The 20,166-nt window shown below is 42.9% G+C and overlaps 1 protein-coding gene and 1 long non-coding RNA gene across 4 annotated transcripts in view; one reads left to right on the top strand and one right to left on the bottom strand.

Moving 5' to 3' along the window:
- LOC129708260 (zinc transporter ZIP11-like) overlaps window positions 1-20,166 on the top strand; it is a 515,212-nt gene that overhangs the window by 245,970 nt on the left and 249,076 nt on the right. For all 3 annotated transcript variants that reach the window (XM_055653905.1, XM_055653904.1, XM_055653906.1), the window contains one exon: window positions 14,173-14,337. In XM_055653905.1, coding sequence (XP_055509880.1) covers window positions 14,173-14,337 — 165 coding nt within the window. The remainder of the gene's footprint in view (window positions 1-14,172; window positions 14,338-20,166) is intronic.
- Window positions 1-20,166, bottom strand: part of LOC129708262 (uncharacterized) — a 40,224-nt gene that overhangs the window by 8,618 nt on the left and 11,440 nt on the right. The window contains exon 2 of the long non-coding RNA XR_008725315.1: window positions 3,363-3,497. This is a non-coding gene — a long non-coding RNA (uncharacterized LOC129708262). The remainder of the gene's footprint in view (window positions 1-3,362; window positions 3,498-20,166) is intronic.

Below are 20,166 nucleotides of genomic sequence, written 5' to 3'. Positions count from 1 at the left end.
GTATCTATGGAGCAAAGTAAATAGGCAACGTTTCGGGCCGAAACCCTTCTTCAGACTCCAGTCTGAAGAAGGGTTTCGGCCCGAAACGTTGCCTATTTACTTTGCTCCATAGATGCTGCTGCACCCGCTGAGTTTCTCCAGCTTTTTTGTGTACCTTTGATTCTCCAGCATCTGCAGTTCCTTCTTAAACACTGTTATTCCTATGTGGCACTACATTTCCCTGGCTACTTTCACATTAGCCCCAGCACTTCAAAGGAATCTCATTGTCTGAGAAGCACTTTTCCGTATTCTGCAATCTGGGTAATATTGGATTTTGTGCAAATATTTCACCCAAAAGAACTCATCTTTGCAAACAGTCAAAACTGCATTAAAAATCATTACTGTTCACGGTTCATGATAGAGCACCAGCAGCCACTTGCAATGAAGTACTGCCAGATGAAAGGGCTTGGATGTATTAGTTGCAAGACTACTGTCCAAGAGCTGTTCTCTGAAAGCCTGGTGTGTTTGAGAAAGTGTAGCCAGATGTAGACAGCTGGAGCAGCTGCATAATGTAGCGTGCAGAACTTTCTTGCAATGTTCCTTGACTGCTGATTTTTTAGTATTGAGGAATATCTCTGTGGGTAAATCTACAACCCCAGTAGTTTTGTCTTTTAATAGCATAACTATATATGCAATAGGACTCAATATATGTTGTTGTTGCAACCAGCCCGTCACTTTTAGAATACAGCTTGGCTATGAATATCTCACCACTCTATTGCTGCTGCCTCACACATTCCTCATTTCCCCTGTCGTTTCCTTCCCTCCCCTTCACAGGTTCATTTCCTTGCTCATGCATCCCCAGTGCACTTGCTTCTCTTTTGACACAGGGATACAGATATAGATACAGAGATACCTCGCGGAAACAGACCCTTTGGCCCACTGAGTCCGCGCCGACCAACGTTCACCCCATTCACTAGTACTATCCTACACACTAGGCATGATTTACAATTTTTTTACTGAAGCCAATTAACCTACGAACTTGCACGTCTTTGGAGTGTGGGAGAAAACCGAAGCACCCGACAAAAAACCCACGTGGTCACAGGGAGAAAGTACAAACTCTGCACAGAAAACACCCATTGTCAAGATCGAACCTGGGTCTCTGATGCTGTAAGGCAGCAAGTCTACCTCTGCGCAACTGCGCCATCCACCAGAACCAGCATCTCACAGCAATTACTTAACAGCATATTTTCAATAGCTTCTTCATGTCACCTTGTGACTTCCAAGCCTACTGCCCTGTTTCTTCCTAAGATTCTCCGAATGGGTTAATACATGCCAGTTCTTCACCTGTCTTTCTTTTTTAATTATTGGTCTACTTCCTGCCTGACCACATCAAGACATAACAAGGTGGCAGTGATGTAAAATGAACAAAATTGAGTTATGGGTTTGGGTTTCCCATGAGAAAGAATGCTCCCTGCCGGCTCCTTTACTTTCTATATCTCTTTCCTGTGCCCTTCGTGTTTGAGTCAAACTCCAGATCCCATCCTCCATCTCGGCATTTTATGTTCGCATTATCGCTGTGCCTTTTCTTAACCTTACTTGACCTACACTGCCGTGGGTCTCTCACTCAGGCCTTGAGGTGTGCAGGTTTTGCAATCTCCACCTAAAATGATCCAAATCATGTCGAGAATGCAGACCCCATATTCACTTTCCAATTAGATCTGCTCACTCGTCACTATGCCAAACTGGCTGCTTTTTGCTGAATTTAGATTCAGAATCCCTGTTCTATTTATAAAATATTTCAGGGCCTTAACCATCGTACGTCTGCAACCCCTCACACTTGTACTTCTGCTTCCACCTTTGGTCATAAATGTCCGTCCACAATTTTACTCTACAGATCTTTCTGAACGTCATAATCAGTCACAGGGACTTCAACCACTTGGAGCACACAAGAAAGTCCTCCATCTTGTCACTTATATCCTCTTCGAAAACTTCCTCAAAACTCAGGCCTGTGTCTCTGGTTTCCTCTCCCAATTCATCGACCACCAACATTTAATAGTTTCTTGTACTTTGGGTCATTTTATGACTATTGAGAATAAAAGGCTGGATGAAGAAAACATGCCCAGGACCACCCTGGTCCTGTCAGCACCGTGGCACAGCGGTCGAGTTGCTGCCTTAAAGCGCCAGAGATCCGAGTTCAATCCTGACTACGGGTGCTGTCTGTATGGAGTTTGTACGTTCTCCCTGTGTCCGCGTGGGTGTTCTCCAGGTCCTCCAATTTCCTCCCACATTCCAACGACGTGCAGGTTTCTGTAAAAATTGTAAATTGTCCCTAGTGTGCCGCAGGATGCTAGTTTATGGGGATCGCTGGTCAGTGTGGACTCGGTGCGCCAAAGGGCCTGCTTCCGTGCTCTAGGAGTGCAGGGGAGAGATACGCTTTTTTGCCTTCCATCACAGCGAGGAGGAGATACGCTGTGATGGATGTTTGTGTAAATTGTGTTGTGGCTTGGGTCTTTTTTTTCCTGTGTGAATGACTGCAGAAACAACATTTCATTTGAGCCTCTATGAGGTTCAAGTGACAAATAAATTGTATTGTGTATTGTGTGTATTGTGTACCTCTGAACTAAACAGACAGAACTTTTGAATGTTGTTTATATGGCGGCTGGTTGCAGGTGCACCTAGTTTGTGTAACAGACGTTTCCAGATATTTTTAAAGCAAGTGACTGGTGAATTGAACAGGTCCGATAAAATGAGGTTCTTTATGAATTGCATGTTAAATCTGAAGCATCTGTGGAAAACTCAGGATGTGCAGATTTCGACACAAAATGCTGGAGTAAGCAGGCGGGACAGGCAGCATCTCTGGATAGAAGGAATGGGTGACATTTTGGGTCAAGACCCTTCTACAGATTGGAGTCTTCAGACTTCAGAGTCCAGTCTGAAGAAGGGTCTTGACCGGAAATGTCACCCATTCCTTCCATTCAGAGATGCTGCCTGTCCCGCTGAGTTACTCCAGCATTTTGTCTACCTTCGATGTAAACCAGCATCTGCAGTTATTTCTTACAGATAAGCAGACATCCTGTGCAGTATTGGAAGTGTCTTCTTAAAATGAGAAGTTTACCCGTTCCCACCCACTGCTTTTCATTTTTTTTGTGTGGATGTTAAATATTTTATGATTCCATTTGAGAAAGCAAGTTCTTTGCCTCAATCCACCCCACCCAAGCAGATTAACTGATTCAACAACAATCTGCTGGCGGAACTCACCAGATTGAGCAGCATCTGCTGGAGGGAATGGAATTGTAACCTTGCGTCGGGATTAAGACTGATACACTGTTTCAACCTGGGAAATCAACAATTCCCTTCCCACCACAGGATGTTACTCAACCCACCAAATTCCTCGGGCAGATTGTGTGTTGCTTCAGATTCCAGCATCTACAGTCGCTTGGGTCTCCAGGATTGTTGATTGCCCAGTTATTGCTTTGTGCAGGTTGCCACCTGTGCTTTCCTTCAGAACACTTTGTCGACTGTAAAACATGAAGGATATTTTGATGAAAGTTATACAAAGGCCTTGTAGTTCGTCCTTTTTTTAAATTTTCCATCAATTTCAAGGCATTTTGACTTTAGCATCGAGGAACAATATCGTCGAAAATTATAGATTTTTTTTTAAATAGCTTGAGTTCAGTATAAATTGGATGCTTAACATTCTGGTGATGAGAGCAAAAAGTTTCAAAGTGGTTGACATTCTTGTACCTGCATCAACTTCTTCCTCTGACAGCTCACTCCATAAACCCGACAAGGGCAAGGAACTGCAGATGCTGGTTACAAATAAAAAAGACCCAAAGTGCTGGAGTAACTCAGCGGGCCAGACAGCACCTCTGGAGAACATGGACAGGGATGTTTGGGGTTAGGTCTCCTCTTCCGTCTGACCCAAAACATCGCCTGTCCATGTTCTCCGGAGATACTGCCCGACCCGCTGAGTTACTCCAGCACTTTGTGTCTTTATTTGGAGGCATCATTGATGGTTTGACATATTGTGCTCAACATTAGTGTTTATGTTTTTTTGGTGCTGATAATGATGGTAAAAAAATCCGTTCACTGCCCTTGTTCAGGAGGCTTCTGAGTTGTTTGCTGAGTCCCTGCTGTATCTGGTCTGATTACATTTCCATTGGTGTGGGGGTTTTTTCCCCGATCATCTTTAAAGACAGATTGATCCCACTGTGTTCTTAACGTCTTCTGAGCACAGTATATTTTAGACCAGTGCCATGGCAACAGACAGGGAGAGATGGAAAAATGACACCTGATTTTCTGAAATTCAATGAGGCCAATAGTAATGAAAATAATGCACTGGGGACCTGGTGAATTATAGGCGTCATTATGTGACATTGAACGATAAACAAATGTGTTGCTGGCTGTAATGGTCAGTGCTTGAAGGAGCTACTAATTATCTCAGTCCATCAGAATTGCAGCATGTTAGGTCTCAATCAGTGCATTCAGCTCCTATTAATTGAATGATCAATTGAAAGTCATATTTCAGCCCATTCAGTAGTTAGGTGTTATTCAGTTCAGTGCCCCAACAAATTCCTTCATACCCAGAGGAAAATAAGCACATCCTTGCCAAATAGCTTTGCAAAAAAATATGATTCTTATAAAAAAGGCATTCACCATTGACTTTTATAATTAAAATTGAGGGAATGCCGAGTATAAAACCTTTTTGGAGGTTCAATGCACACATATTAAATAACCCACAGGGTTATGAGTATATAAAAGAACAAACAAAACTTTTTTTCGAAATAAATGACACGCCGGGTATTTCTGCACCGCTATTATGGGAAACCTTCAAGGCATATATTCGCGGTGTCATAATCTCTTACCAAAGTTTTCAAAATAAGGAAAATAAAAGAGAACTTCAGCGGATAGAATAGAAAATAAAATTATTAGAACTGGACAATGCAACTGACCCAACCATAAATAAACATAATAAGATAACTTTAAAGTTGAATTATCCAAATTACAAAACAAGTCGAATTTACATAAAATACTGCGAGGCAACTGAAGCAACGAGAAAAGGAAAAAACTATTACTAAAATTAAATCGGATAAGAGTGAGTTTCTAACATTGCCTAAGGATATTAATAAGAGGTTTGCCCAATTTTATCACAATTTATATACATCTAAAATAAAGACAGATCTGTAGGCTCTGGCGAGACTGGCTTGGCTCGGTCTCAGGGATAGCGAAAACGCTGCGAGCGACGCTGCCGCCGGTTGCTGCCCCGCTGGTAGAGTTGGAGCGGGGCAGTTTCTCTTTGCGAGTTTTTTGCGTTGAGTTCCTGAAATCTGTAATAACACACAACTGCAAACTCACCTTCCCAATGCCCAAGAGCCGCTCCTGCAGCTCAGGCGGTTGTCTCTCCCCCTCCTGGGTGGAGAGACGTCCCAGTCCGATGTCGGCTCCACCGCCGGGGAAAAAAAAAACCGCCCGCTAAGCGGTCCACCCCTGTTTTGCCCAACGACGTCCTTTCGTAAAGCATTTTCCCCCGCAAGCCCGCAGCTGATGCTGACGGGCTTGGTGAGAGTCGGGAACAGGGCGTGATTAGCGGTCCTTGCTCTCTCTCTCTCTCTGCACTCGGGCTGCCGCTCACCTGCACTCCTGCAGCGCACTCCACGCCAGCACTGTACAGTGGGTCCCCCTGATTCCGCAAATGTCGGAAGCCTCCTCCCCCGCCCGCCTGCCTGCCTCACCTGGACAGTACTCGAGGGGAGAGCGAGGACTGAGGGGACCCCAACACAGTGCTAGCGCCGTCTCCTGCGCTGTTGAATCTCTTGGTAGCGTCTTTCCTCCCCTCCCTCGAACGGAAAACTCCTCCCGGAGTCCAAGGGGGCCGCTTGCACGCCCTGCGGGAAACAAGCAGACGCAAAGGGGCTGCAACAGTAAAGGTAAGTACTTACCTAAACTTAGATTTATTCTCGTTTCTTCGGGAGCCCTGACTCCCGGCTGCCGCTTTGCACGCTGAAACGTAAAATGCCGCAATGCGTCCTGGGGCGGGCTTCTTCACGAAGTCACTCACGTTTCAAATTACAAATGTTTTAGATAATTGCAAGCTCCCAAAATTGGATAGTTTAGAACAAGAGCAATTAGGAGCACGGATTACTAGTGAAGAAATAAAACAAATAACAAACTCACTGAAAAATGGGAAGAGCCCAGGACCAGGCGGTTTTAGTAATGAATTTTATAAAAGATTTCAGGGGTCAATCGTACCAAGATTATTCAATTTATACATGCAGGCTTATACTGAAAATAAACTACCAGAAACCCTAGCAGAAGCAACAATAACGCTCATACCAAAAAAAGATAAAGATTTAGATGAACTGGGTTCTTATAGAGCTATTTCACTTCTAAATACGGATCAGAAAATTTTAGCAAAGATTCTAGCTAGATGGCTAAATAATTATATTAACAATTTAATAAATACGGATCAAACGGGATTTATACCCAAAAGACAATCATTTAATAATTTGAGAAGGCATTTCAATATAATGTACTCTCATAATGAGGATAATGAAGATATTTCAGTTGTCACGCTGGATGCAGAGAAGGCATTTGATCAAGTAGAATTGCAGTATTTATACAAGGTACTCCAAAAATTTAATACGGGAGGGAATTTTATTAGATGGATTAAACTACTTTACGATAGACCTACGGCAAGAATATTAACTAACAATACGCTATCTCCAAAATTTTACTTATCAAGGGGTAATAGGCAAGGGTGTGCCTTATCACCATTGCTATTTGCCCTTATGATAGAACCGCTGGCCGAAAGGATTAGAAATCACCCGAATATTCACGGATATAACACCAAGGACTCAAAGAATAAAATTTCATTATATGCTGATGATATCCTTTTATATATTACTAATACACAAACGAGTATACCCACCTTATTAACACTAATTGAGGAATTCGGCTCTTTTTCAGGATATAGAATAAATTGGAATAAAAGCAAAATTATGTCTTTAAAACCACAGGATTCGAGACACTTACTAAAATTCCCCTTCAAAATTGCAACAGAAAAATTCAAGTATCTGGGTATTCAAATTACGAGAAGACACAAATCATTATTTAGTGCCAATTTTATACCACTATTAAATAAACTGAATGATACGATTAAATTTTGGAAAACGCTTCCGCTCTCATTGATAGGTAGAATTAACGCTATAAAAATGACTTTCTTACCACAATTATTATATTTGTTTCAAGCGATCCCAATATATATTCCAAAAATATTTTTTCTAAAAACTAGATTCCACTATCACTAATTTTATATGGGACTACAGAACACATAGAATTCAACGAAAGCATTTGTGCAAATCTAAAGAAGTTGGGGGTTTATCATTACCTAACTTTATGCATTACTACTGGGCTGTGCATATTAAGAACATAATGTACTGGCTGGATAGTTCCACTCAGCAGTTGGAGTGGATAAGAATGCAGAAAGAGGAGTGCTATCCGCACGATATAGGAACGATCCTGCTCTCACCGATAAAATTGAATAGTATAATATATAAGAAGAACCCAATTATTCACAATATAATAAGAATTTGGAAACAAATAAAAGTATCCTTGAAATTAAATAATTTATCAGTGCTAACCCTAGTATTGAACAACCCCGCATTCAAACCTTCTCTCATCGACAACACATATCAACAATGGGATAGATTGGGGATTAGGAAATAGGGGATATGTATGAAGTGGGCAAACTGTTAACATTTCAACAATTAAAATTAAAATTTAAATTGAAGGATAATCAATATTTTAAATATATACAGGTATGTGACTTTATGAAGAAATATACACATAGATTTCAAACTATATTTTTAGATCCTTTAGAAGAAGCAATGAATATTAAGGCTGATTCACAAAAATTAATATCATACTTTTATAATAATATATTAAATAGAGAATCACCCTCAACAGAAGCATTAAGGGAAGATTGGGAACATGAGCTAACGATAAAGATCTCGAAGGATAGATGGGAAAAGTATTTGATGAATACACATAACTGTTCTATTAATGCAATACATAATTTAATTCAATTCAAATTATTACATAGACTATATTATTCAAAAACGAGGTTGAATAAATTTTATCCAAACGTCTCTCCCAGATGCGATAAATGTTTGTTTCAAAACGCTAATATAACACATTCATTTGTAGGATGTACAAAGTTGAATAAATTTTGTAGTGATATATTTGATATATTTACAAAGCTTTTCAAGTCAAGAATAGAACCCAAAACGGAATGGATTATATTTGGAATAATAGGAGAAGATACCAATTTAAATAAAGATCAAAATGTTTTTTTTAAATTATGGGTTAATAATTGGAAAGAAATTGATACTTAAATTTTGGAAAAATACAACCATACCAACTGGTAAAATGTGGATTAGGAATATGATGGACATAGCACGCCTTGAAGAAATGAGACTCCGACATAATAGATAAATATGACCAATTCTTAAGGAGTTGGTCTCCTTTCATCGACATTTTGCAATCATGTGACGCAGCGGTATCGTAAAGATTGCTGATTTCAGTTCATGACGCGGATAGATCTACATCTCCGAATACAGATTTGAAAAATTCTCTTTTAAGGGGCCTTCTCTTCTATTTCTACTTTCCACTTTCTCTTTTTTTTTTTTTTTTTTATATACACACTACACATTTTTCTACTCTCTATCATCTATTTTTCCACTTTTTCCTCTTTCTATTGTTTTCTTTTTCTTGTCTTGCTTCCTTCCTTCTCATAACATAAAACTAGAGGTTGTACATAGAATGGATTACGGTATTACATAGTTGGCACCTAAAATTAGGTTCCACTGTACTGTTTCGTGCTGTATTAACTTCTAATAAAATAAACAAAACAAAAAAAAAAAAAAAGGCATTCTATGCTTGAGCTGTCGGGAGTTGGTGTAAGGAAAGTCCCATCCTGGGGAGAACGTACAAACTCCGTACAGCCAACACATTGAACCCGGGTCTCTGGCACTGTGAGACAGCAACTCTACCGCTGCGCAACTGTGCCGCCATGCATCCATTTGTTGCAATTCTTTTGTTCTGACCATCGCTTGTACTTCGACTCACCAACACAAGGGATTCACAGCCATTGCCTTTACGTCTTTCCAGAATCTTATTGCCTATCTTGTGCTTCATTGACAAGGTTACATGGTATTGACGTTGTTACACAACTAGTGCACTCTTCCGCTTCAGTGTAACTTCCATGAATCAATATTGCATCGATTTGGAATGGTGGCCAAACACCATGTTTACTTTATTAACTGTTGCTCTTCTATTTCTGAACAAAGTCGGTTGCATATACTTGTGTTTAAGAAGGAACTGCAGATGCTGGAAAATCGAAGGTACACAAAAAAGCTGGAGAAACTCAGCGGGTGCAGCAGCATCTATGGAGCGAAGGAAAAAGGCAACGTTTCGTCCCGAAACGTTGCCTTTTTCCTTCGCTCCATAGATGCTGCTGCACCCGCTGAGTTTCTCCAGCTTTTTTGTGTACCTTCCAGTTGCATATACTACTTGTTCTCCATCTCTCACGTATGAATATGAGAAAATAGATGCAGGAGTAGGCCAATCAGTTCCTCAAGCCTGTCCCACCTTTCACAATGACCATGACTGCTTTGCCTTAGGCCTCAACCCTTCCTGTGTGCCAGTTCCACACATCCTTAAAGGACACAAAGTGCTGGAATAACTCAGCAGGTCAGTCAGCATCTCTGGAGAACATGGATAGGTGTCACCGAAGACACACACACAAAATGCTGAAGTAACTCGGCGGGACAAGTATCATCTATCCAGGTACTCCAGAGTTACTCCGGCACTTCTGTGCATTAACCGGCATCTGCAACTCCTTGTTTCTACTGTTGTTACACAGATGGAGATCATGTTTCCTGGAATTTGGATGGTTACAGGGTCATTCTAATCAAATTTTCAAGAATTAAAAAATGAATAGATCTGATAAATAGATTTTGTTTTGTTGGGGGAGTCTGCAGCACAGTTTGCAATTGGCAAATGATGCAAGGCAATTCCACGCGTCCTTTGTTTCCCTGACCCTTCAAAACGTGGCTGTGTTCTCTTTTAACACTCTCAATGATCCAGCCTCCACAACTCTCCATTGTGGCAAATTCCTGAGGGTCGCCATTCTCCGTGACTAGGCCATGCCATCTATTCATTCATGAAGTCAGGACATATCTCCAAAGCAAGACCCCTCTCTTCCGAATTCTTTATCGAAATTTATCTGCACATTTCTGTTAATTCGATTAATTATGTTGCTACTGGGAGAATATGAATTATTTGCCAGTTGGAACATGTCACGGTAGGCTCAAATTTCAGCAGAGCTGTGATCACTCTCAACATCAGAACTGCTGCAGGAATTATGTTTCCAAAGAGGAATTCTGAGAGAGAGAAAGAGTGAGTGTAGTTAAAGTTTGGGGGGGGGGGGGTGGGTCTGGAAGAGAGGGGAGGGGGGGCAGGACAAAGTCTGGCGAGTGGCAGACACGTGAGGGGGCAGGCTTCGTATTGCTTCTCCTCTCCTCCAACCCTCTCTTCGCCCCAGCACCACCACAATCATTCTGAAGTAGCGTTCTGACCTGAAACCCCACCTATCCACGTCTCAAGAGTGTTTTATTGTCATATATCCGGAAAGAAATGATGACATTCTTACTCCGGTTGGCGGCGCGGCTCTGGCCAGCGGCGGCCTCTGCAGCCTGTCCGCGTTTTTATTATTTCTGCTGTGTTTTTATGTAGTTTGGGTATTTTATGTCGGGGTGTGTGTGGGGGCGGGTGGGTGGGGTGGGAGGGGGGGGGAAATAAACTTTGTGAATCTCTCCCTGCACCGAGACCCAACCTTTTCTTGTCGGGTCTCAGTCGTCGTTGAGGCCGCAACGAGGAGCGGCCCCACTGGAAGAGACCGGGGACTCAGGTGCCGTCTACGTTGCCGTCGAGGAGCTGGCCGGGTCCGAGCGGTCAGTTCGCTTCTGATGCTGAAGTGGGTGCTGTTTGTTGCTGCTGCTGCTGCTGCAGCTAGTGAAGGTGGTTGTGAGTCGGAGGCTCCAACGACAGGTCTGTGGACGGCGGCGCCGGGAGCCCACGGCTCCTTGGAAGGAGACCGCTTCTCAGGGTCCTGAACGGCGACTTTCCTGCCCGAGTTGCATTTGAAGAGTCTCCTGGAGCGGGGCCTGCATCACTGTAAAGCAGCGCATCTGGATGTGCCGGTGCTCTGCGAGCGCACACCGGGGGCTCCAACAAAAACCCGGTGTGCGACCTCGCACCACTCGGCGTGGCTTTAATGGTAGCGGGACAATCGCCATCGCCAGCCGGGGGCTATGATTTGCTCTTGTATGGGGGGGGGGGTGAGAGTGCAGTGGAGAGATAAGTTTATTTGGCCTTCCATCACAGCTATGTGATGGATGTTTATGTTAAATGTAATTATGTTGTGTCTGGGGTCTATTTGTATGTAATGTATGGCTGCAGAAACGGCATTTCGTTTGGACCTCTAGGGGTCCAAATGACAATTAAATTGACTCTGACTCTGACTACAGATATGTAAACACATCAAACAATTTTGCAGATGATACAAAAGTGGGTAGACAAAAATGCTGGAGAAACTCAGCGGGTGAGGAAGCATCTATGGGGCAAAGAAAATAGGCGACGTTTCGGGTCGAGACCGTCTTCAGTCTGAAGAAAGGTCTCGACGCGAAACGTCGCCTATTTCCTTCGCTCCATAGATGCTGCCTCCCCCACTGTGTTTTTCCCGCATTTTTGTCTACCTTCGATTTTCCAGCATCTTCAGTTCCTTCTGATACAGAAGTGGGTGGTTTTGCAGATGTGAAGGTGGTTGTGATAAATTATCAGCAGGATTTTGATCGATTGGCCAGGTGGGCTGAGGAATGGTTGATGGAATTTATTGAGGTGTTGCATTTTAGGAAGTCTAACATAGGCAGGACCTGCACAGTCGTAAAGCAGAGGCATCTAGGAGTGCAGTGTGCATGGTTCCTTATTGGTAGATCAAAAAGGCTTTTGGCACATTGGCCTTCCTCAGTCAGAGTATTGAGTTGGGAGGTCATGAGTATAGAAGTTGGGAGGTCATGTTGCAGTTGTATAAGACGTTGGTGAGGCTGCAATTAAAGTATTGTGTTCCGTTCTGGGCACCATGTTACAGGAAAGATGTTGAGTTCAGGAGGATGAGGGGGATCTTATAGAGATGTATAAAATCATGAGAGGATTAGATCAGGTGATGCACAGAATCTCTTGCCCAGAATGAATCAAGGACCAGAGGATATAGGTTTAAGGTGAAGGGGATAAGATTTAATAGGAATCTGAGGGGTAACATTTTCACACAAAGGGCGCTGGGTGTATGGAACAAGCTACCCGAAGAAGTTGTTGAGGCAGGACCTATCCCAACGTTTAAGAAACAGTGAGACAGGTACATGGCAGGGCCCTCAAGCAAACTCTCACGCCCTCACGCTGATCAGAAATTTCTCACGCTCTGTGGTGAGAAATTCTGTGATCAATGAAAATTTCAAAACTTGGATAAACTGCATGGTCTGCGGGTGTTGGAGAGCCGGGGCTGCGGGAGGGATGTAAGCAGAACCAGTGGCGGGAACAGATGCGGGGAGCCGGGACAGGCGAGTGTTTGCGGGAACAGATGCGGGGAGCCGGGACAGGCGAGTGTTTGCGGGGCTGCCAAGTCTCTCTCGCTGCAGTTCCGGCCATCGAGCAGCTCCAGTGCGAGAGTCCTGGGCCATCGGAGGCATCGGAAGCGTTGCACAGCTGCCGCGAGAGTCTCTGTGCCAAAGGGACAGACTCTCAAAGGGAGGTGGAGAAAGAGAGGGGGGAAGGAGACAGTGAGACAGGGGGAGAGAGAGGGGTGAGAGTAGAGAGAGGGGAGTGAATGGAGTGTAAGAAGATGGAGAGGGGGGAAGAGAGGGGAGAGAGAGGTAGGGGAGAGATATAGGGAGAGAGAGGGGAGAGTGAGGTGGTAGAGGGGGGAAGAGAGAGAGGGTTGAGAGGGAAGAAAGAGGGAAGAGAGAGAGGGGTGGAGAGGGAGGAGAGAATGGGAGAGAGAGGGGGAAGATAGACCCCCCTCTCCTTCCCCTCTCTTTCTCCTCTTTCTCTTTGCCCCCCCCCCCCCCCCCCCATCTCTCTCTTTCCCCCTCTCTCCCTCTCTCTTTTACCACCCCTGCTTTTGGTCCATACCTCCAAACCTGTCCTATCCATGTATCAGTCTAACTTTTTCTTAGATGTTGGGATGGTCCCTGCCTCAACTACCTCCTCTGGCAGCTTGTTCCATACACCCATCACCCTTTGTGTGCATAAAGTTACCCCTTAAAAAGTTACCTCTTAAAAATACTTCATACAAAAAACATTGAAATCATACTTCTACAGTGCACTAAAACATGATTTTAATACATCAAATTTCAAAACGTTCCTACCCTGGGAGGTGGGACACCCTTCTTCCACATCCTCTCCCCACTCGGTTGCTCCACTCCCTCACCGGGTAGCCCCTAAGGCCAGTGATCAGTGATCACACAGCCTCCCCCCTTTCAAAAACGCTCCAATCCAACTTAAAGCATATATATTGCATTCAAGTGTAAGTTAAAAGACTCGCTGCAGTATGCACCATATTGCACAATTTTAAGCTGAAAAATGCAAATGTTCTGTACCAATGGGAGGGGGGACAGCCTCCTCCCTCCTCTTTTTCCTTTGAAACACAAAAGTTTAATTGTTTGCCTAATGGGAGCCCATCTTAAATTTCATTCCATTACATTTCCTCCATTAGCACAGTTTTTGTTCTTTAAAATGTCATCCATTTGCTGTAAATTGCTTTGGGAGATTCTGAGGTAAAGTGTTCTTTTAAAGTTACTACTGCACTGCACTTGCATTAGTCGTTGGCAAAAGCCATTACACAAGAATCTTTATCCTTATCAGAGCCAGTGGAAAGTGGAAGGACAGAGTGCTCGATCACGTGCCTTTTTTTCTGAAAACATGTTTGTGAGCTGAAGGTTATTATGTTTTTGCAAGTCCTGGAAAAGATTCCTTTCAATTCTGAATGTCAAACTATTTAAGATGGTGAAAAGAAATAAACAAAAATCATTTCTCGCAACGTACTTCAGCTTTCTTATTGATGATAATTTATCCTTTCAGACAAAGTAGACAATGGAGAAGTCCATCAGAGAAAGAGAGCGCCGCAGTCTGACAACTCCGAGAGTCTGATGGCATTCAGTCAATCGAGGTCTGAGCAGCAACAACAAAGCAGTTGGAAGCGCATTATATTACTCATCCTTGCCATCACCATACACAATATCCCAGGTAAGATGGAGCTCTTTGAGAATAAATGTGTAGGAAGGAATTGCAGATGCTGATTTAAACCAAAGATAGATACAAAATGCTGGAGTAACTCAGCGGATCAGACAGCATCTCTGGAGAAAAGGTGCCGACTTGGGTCGGAAAAGGGTCTCATCCCGAATTGTCACCTGTTCCTTTTCTCCAGAGATGCTGTCTGACCTGCTGAGTTACTCCAGCTGTTCGTGTCTATCTTCTCTTTGAGAATAAATCGCACCTAAATCTACTAAGAAGTGTCGCTGAGAGATACAGGCCCTTCGGCCCACCGAGTCTGTGCCGACCAGCGATCCCCACACATTGACACTGTCCTACCCACACTAGAGACAATTTACAACTATGTTGCAAGTCAAACTGTAAAAGCTGTCTGTGCATAAAACAACCCAACAAAAGTACTGGGGTAACTTAGTGGGTCAGGTAGCATCTCTGGTGGACATGGATATTCATGTTCTCCAGAGTTGCTGCCTGCCCCATTGACTTACTCTAGCACATTATTTTTTTGTAAATCAACATCTGCATTTCTTTCTGTCTCCAAGCTGTGTACAGAGTGTTCATAAAGCAGCGAAGCATGAATATTATGAAACTAAATAAATTGATGGAGGATATGCTATTGTGACGTTGAATGCTGGAAAGTGCCAAGCCTTATTACTTGATAAATCCACCTGGGTTACAGATCGCGTTGATAGTAACATGCACATAACTATCTTCCAAATCTCTGAAAATCCTGAAAATATGTTAATACTGGAAATACTCCGCAGGTCAGACTACATGTGTAGAAAGAGAGAAAAGTTAACGTTTCAGGTCTAGATCACATGTATTTCAGTTTATTATTGTCACGTGTACCAAGGTACAATGAAAAGCTTTTTTGTTGCGTACTATCCAGTCAGCGAAAAGACTGTGCATGATTACAATCAAGCTGTTCATAGTGTACGGATAAAGGGAATAAAGTTTAGTGGATGATATAGTCCAGTAAAGTTAAATTAGATTAAGAAGAGCATAGTTAGCATAAGAAATGCGCATTCTCTGCGTATCTCTCTGCAACTGGATCCTCGATCTCCTCATCAACGGACCACAGTCTGCGCGAATTGGCAAAAATACTTCTTCCTCAATAACTTTTAAGAGGGAACTGCAGATCTTCAGACCTGAAGAAGGGTCTCGACCCGAAACGTTGCCTATTTCCTTCGCTCCATAGATGCTGCCTCAACCGCTGAGTTTCTCCCGCATTTTTGTCTTCCTCAATAACAATCAGTACGGGAGCACCCTGCTCTACTCACTCTATACTCATGACTGTAAAGCCGGACACAGTGCTAACTCCATCTTCAAGTTCACTGTCGACACCACCATTGTCAGACAAATTACAGATGATGATGAGTCAGAGTATAGGAGTGAGATCAACTGTCTGGCCAAATGGTGCCAGCACAAAAACCTAGCTCTCAATATCAGTAAGACCAAGGAACTGATTGTGGACTTTTGGAAGAGGAAGGATGAGGACCCATAAACCTGTCTATATAGACGAGACAATGGTGGAAAGAGTCAAAAGTTTCAAATTCCTGGGCGTGCATATTTCTGAAGATCTTTCCTGGACCCAGCACACTGATGCAATTATAAAGAAAGCACATCAACGCCTCTACTTCCTGAGAAGATTATGGAGATTCGGTATGTCAGAGAGGATTCTCGAACTTCTACAGGTGTATAGTAGAGAGTGTATTGACTGGTTGCATCACGGCCTGGTTCGGCAACTTGAAAGCCCAGGAGCGAAGACTGCAAAAAGTTGTGAACATTGCCCAGTCCATCAGGGGTTCTGACCTCCCCACCATCGAAGGGATTTATTGGAGTCGCTGCCTCAAAAAGGCAGCCAACATCATCAGAGACCCCACATCCCCCTGGCCGCATACTTATTTCAACCCTGCCATTGTGAGGAAGGTACAGGAGCCTGAAAACTGTAACATCCAGGTTCAGAAACAGCTTCTTCCCTACAGCCATTAGCAATTAAACACTACAACCTCAAAGAAGCTCTGAACTACATAGACTATTATTGTGTAGGAAAGAACTCCAGATGCTGGTTTAAATGGTAGGTAGACACAAAATGCTGGAGTAACTCATCGAGACAAGCAACATCTCTGGGGAGAAGGAATGGGTGACATTTCGGGTCGAGACCATTCTTCAGACTGTCTGAAGAAGGGTTTCGACCCAAGACGTCACCAGAGATGCTACCTGTCCCGCTGAGTTACTCCAGCATTTTGTGTCTAAATTAGACTATTATTGTTATTACTGCACTATTATTATTTGTTTTTATGTGTATGTATGCATGTGTGTGTGTATACACACACGCTAAACTCTTTTTTACTCATTTATTATATTGTTTACTGTGTGTACTGTGTTTACATGTTCTGTTGCGCTGCTGCAAATAAGAATGTCATCGTTCTATCTGGGACACATGACAATAAAACACTCTTGACTCTTGACTCTCTTGAAATGCTGCTGTTGAAGTGAAGATTTTTAAAAGTGGAGCGAATATAATGAATTACCTTCTCGGCCTGGTTTTGGAGCCATTTTGTGTGAACCATTCATCAGAATAGGGCTCCGATGTAAAGCTTGCCAAATGCAAACAACATCAGCATTGCCTTATTGTTTGCAACCTTCAGTACAACAAAAGATATTTTGTGATGAGCCCGTTGACACAGTTCAACTTTGACTGGGAAATGCCAAGGTGTCAAATGTTGAAAGGATGAGAGGATAACTTGTGTAGGAATGAACTGCAGATGCTGGTTTAAACCGAAGATAGGCACAAAAAGCTGGAGTATCTAAGTGGGATAGGCAGCATCTCTGGAGAGAAGGGATGGGTGACGTTTCAGGTCAAGACCCTTCTTCAAACTAGTTCAGGAAAAGGGATACAGGAAGATAACTTGTGTAGGAAGGAACTGCAAATGCTGCTGGTTTAAACCGAAGATAGACACAAAAAACTGGAGCTGACCCGCTGAGTTATTCCAGCTTTTTGTGTCTACCTTGAGAAGATAACTTCCTGCTGTGAGCTGTCCTCCAGGTTACTCGAGCGAGCTGCAGAAGGGTGTCAGAGTCGAATGCTTTGACGCTTACTGCTGTTCCTAACCTCAGCCATGTGTGGCCACATCCACTCAGCTAGACGCCTACGGTGCACTCAAGCATTGATTTAGCCATCCACGGTTGCCGCAGTACCATCCATCTCCCACCAACTAACAAGTAGACCAGCTTACTTGCGACTCAAAGCAGATGGAAGGTTTCAGCAAATACTTTACGAACATGAGCTTTTGCATTGTAAACATTTACAAAACATTGTCTTGCTTTGCAAAAAAAATGTAATGACAAAGGACAAAACATTGTTCATCTCAAGGTTTTTTGGTATCAGGAATGATTTATTCGAATTTCTTGATAAAGAGGGGTGAATCCGAACTGATGCACATATGTTGGCAGAATAGAAAGGTATCGCATTGAAAACACTTGGAGATGAAAGCAAATTTAGCTGTGTGGAACGTTTTAACTCCCCCTTCCATTCCCACACTGACCTTTCTGTCCAGGGCCTCCTCCACTCTCAGAGTGAGGGCAAACGCAAATCGGAGGAACAGCACCTCATAGTTCGCTTGGGCAGCTTACAACCCAGCGGTATGAACATTGATATCTTTAACTTCAAGCAACCCTTACATTCCCTCTCTCTCCGATACTCCCCCACCCCAGTCATCGTACTAGTTTCACTGTCTTCCGGCTGAGTTTAACTGTTTGATTATTCTTAATCACCTTTCCCACATCCAACAATGGTCCATTGTGGGCTCCACCTTTTCTTGATCATTGTTGCTGGCTTTGATCTGCCTTTTTTTGCATTAATTTGTTCTATGTACATTTTCATATCTCTCAGTTCCCTCTCCCCTGACTCTTAGTCTGAAGAAGGGTCTCAACACGATAAGTCAGCTATTCCCTTTCTCCAGATATGCTGCCTGACCTGCTGAGTTACTCCAGTTTTTGTGTCTGTCTAAGATGTCGACAACCTGGGTAAGGCAGTGTAAATCCCTGCATTATTAACTGATTTCAACCGAATTTGTTGCAAAGGCTTATGCCTTTGGGAAGAGGAATAAAATGGTGAAAAAGCTTGGGTTTAACAAGGCCTGAAATTGTACGTGATTTTGTATTGTTACTTCGATGTTTACATTTCCATCTCATTACTTTTCAGTGCATCTGGCATCTTAACTCCTTTAAATTTATTCCCATTTGTACTCGGTATCTGCTTGTCACATAATACCCTGCAGTAATTCATCAGCCAAAACTAGAATTCTTAAAGGAAATAAAATCTCAGGTTAAAGTAATGTTTACATGTGTTAAAAAAACGAAGACATTTCTATTTTTCCTTCTTTAATTTGACACGCTGATTGCGTCAGTATAAGCCTCACGATAACTTCTTGCAATACAAACATACCTTTCATTTTGCTGTGGTATCATGTTTAGTTTAGTTTAGAGATACTGTGCAGAAACAGGCCCTTTGGCCTACCGAGTCCGCACCGACCAGCGATCCCCGCACATTAACACTATCCTACACACACTAAGGACAATTTACAATTATACCAAGCCAATTAACTACAAACCTGTATGACTTTGGAGTGTGGGACGCACTGACACCCATGTTAAAAAAAATGAAACCATTTTTATTTTTCATGCTGACTGCGTCAGTGTAAGCTTCACAATGACTTTATGCAATACATATCTTTCATTTTGCTGTGGTATCATGTCGATGTGATATAATATCAGATTATAACATAATGCATCATATTTACCCAAATCCCGTTTGAAAAGATTTTTTCCCTTCCAATGCCAATAATTCTGTGGTATTTTTGTTGTTCTGTTTACTGCTTTGTCTGTCACAGTTCCAGGCAGTTGGATATATAAAGATGCTGTTGAGTGACTGGTGCCATGTTCTTTCACAGTTGTGATCACACTGCAAGGAATGATGAGTTCCTGCAGTGTCGTTTTGTGCTTTAAATCCCGTATAATTTAATTCTTGAAAGTAACCCTTGCATTCCCTCTCTCTCTCTGTCCCTCCCCCACCCTAGTCATCCTCGTAGTTCCACTGTTTGCATCCATATATACCTTTGTTATGACCACTCCCACAGCCAACAATAGACCATTGTGCGCTCCATCTTCCCTTGATCATCGATGCCGGCTCTGATTTGTTCTGAACCTTTTTCTTACCTCTTGTGTCCCTCTCCCCTGACTCTCAGTCTGAAAAAGGGTCTTGACCTGAAACGATCACCTATTCCTTTTCTCCGCAGATGCTGCCTGACCCGCTGAGTTACTCCAGCATTTTGTATCTATTTTCGCTGTGAACCAGCATCTGCAGTTTCTTCCTGCTCATTTTGTTTAGTTTATTGTTATTGCCACGATTATTGTTATTAAGAGGACTGCACAGAGCTGGTCAGAGGAGGCAGAGCAGCGACTATGGGACTGCTTAGAGTCAGTAGACCAGGCAATGTTCAAGGACTCGGAATGATGAGTTCCTGCAGTGTAGTTTTAATTCCCGTATATTTCAATTTCTCCAAAATGTGCATGAAAACCAGGGTAATTACCTTTTGAAGAATTAATGATGTTTGTTTTCACTTTGGAAATGGCTATAAGGAATGTTTTTTATAACCCAGTTGTGGCATAGTGGAATTGTTTAATGTTATTTGAGGCCATCAAAGCATCATATAGAACTTGGATTGCTTACGACCCAATGGTATGAACAGTGAATTCTACAATTTTAGGTAACCCCTAGAGCACTCCTCCCCCCATTCTCCC

The sequence above is a fragment of the Leucoraja erinacea genome, chromosome 23 (assembly GCF_028641065.1).
Source record: "Leucoraja erinacea ecotype New England chromosome 23, Leri_hhj_1, whole genome shotgun sequence".
Taxonomy (NCBI): domain Eukaryota; kingdom Metazoa; phylum Chordata; class Chondrichthyes; order Rajiformes; family Rajidae; genus Leucoraja; species Leucoraja erinaceus.
This window is presented reverse-complemented; position numbering and strand designations above follow the sequence as displayed.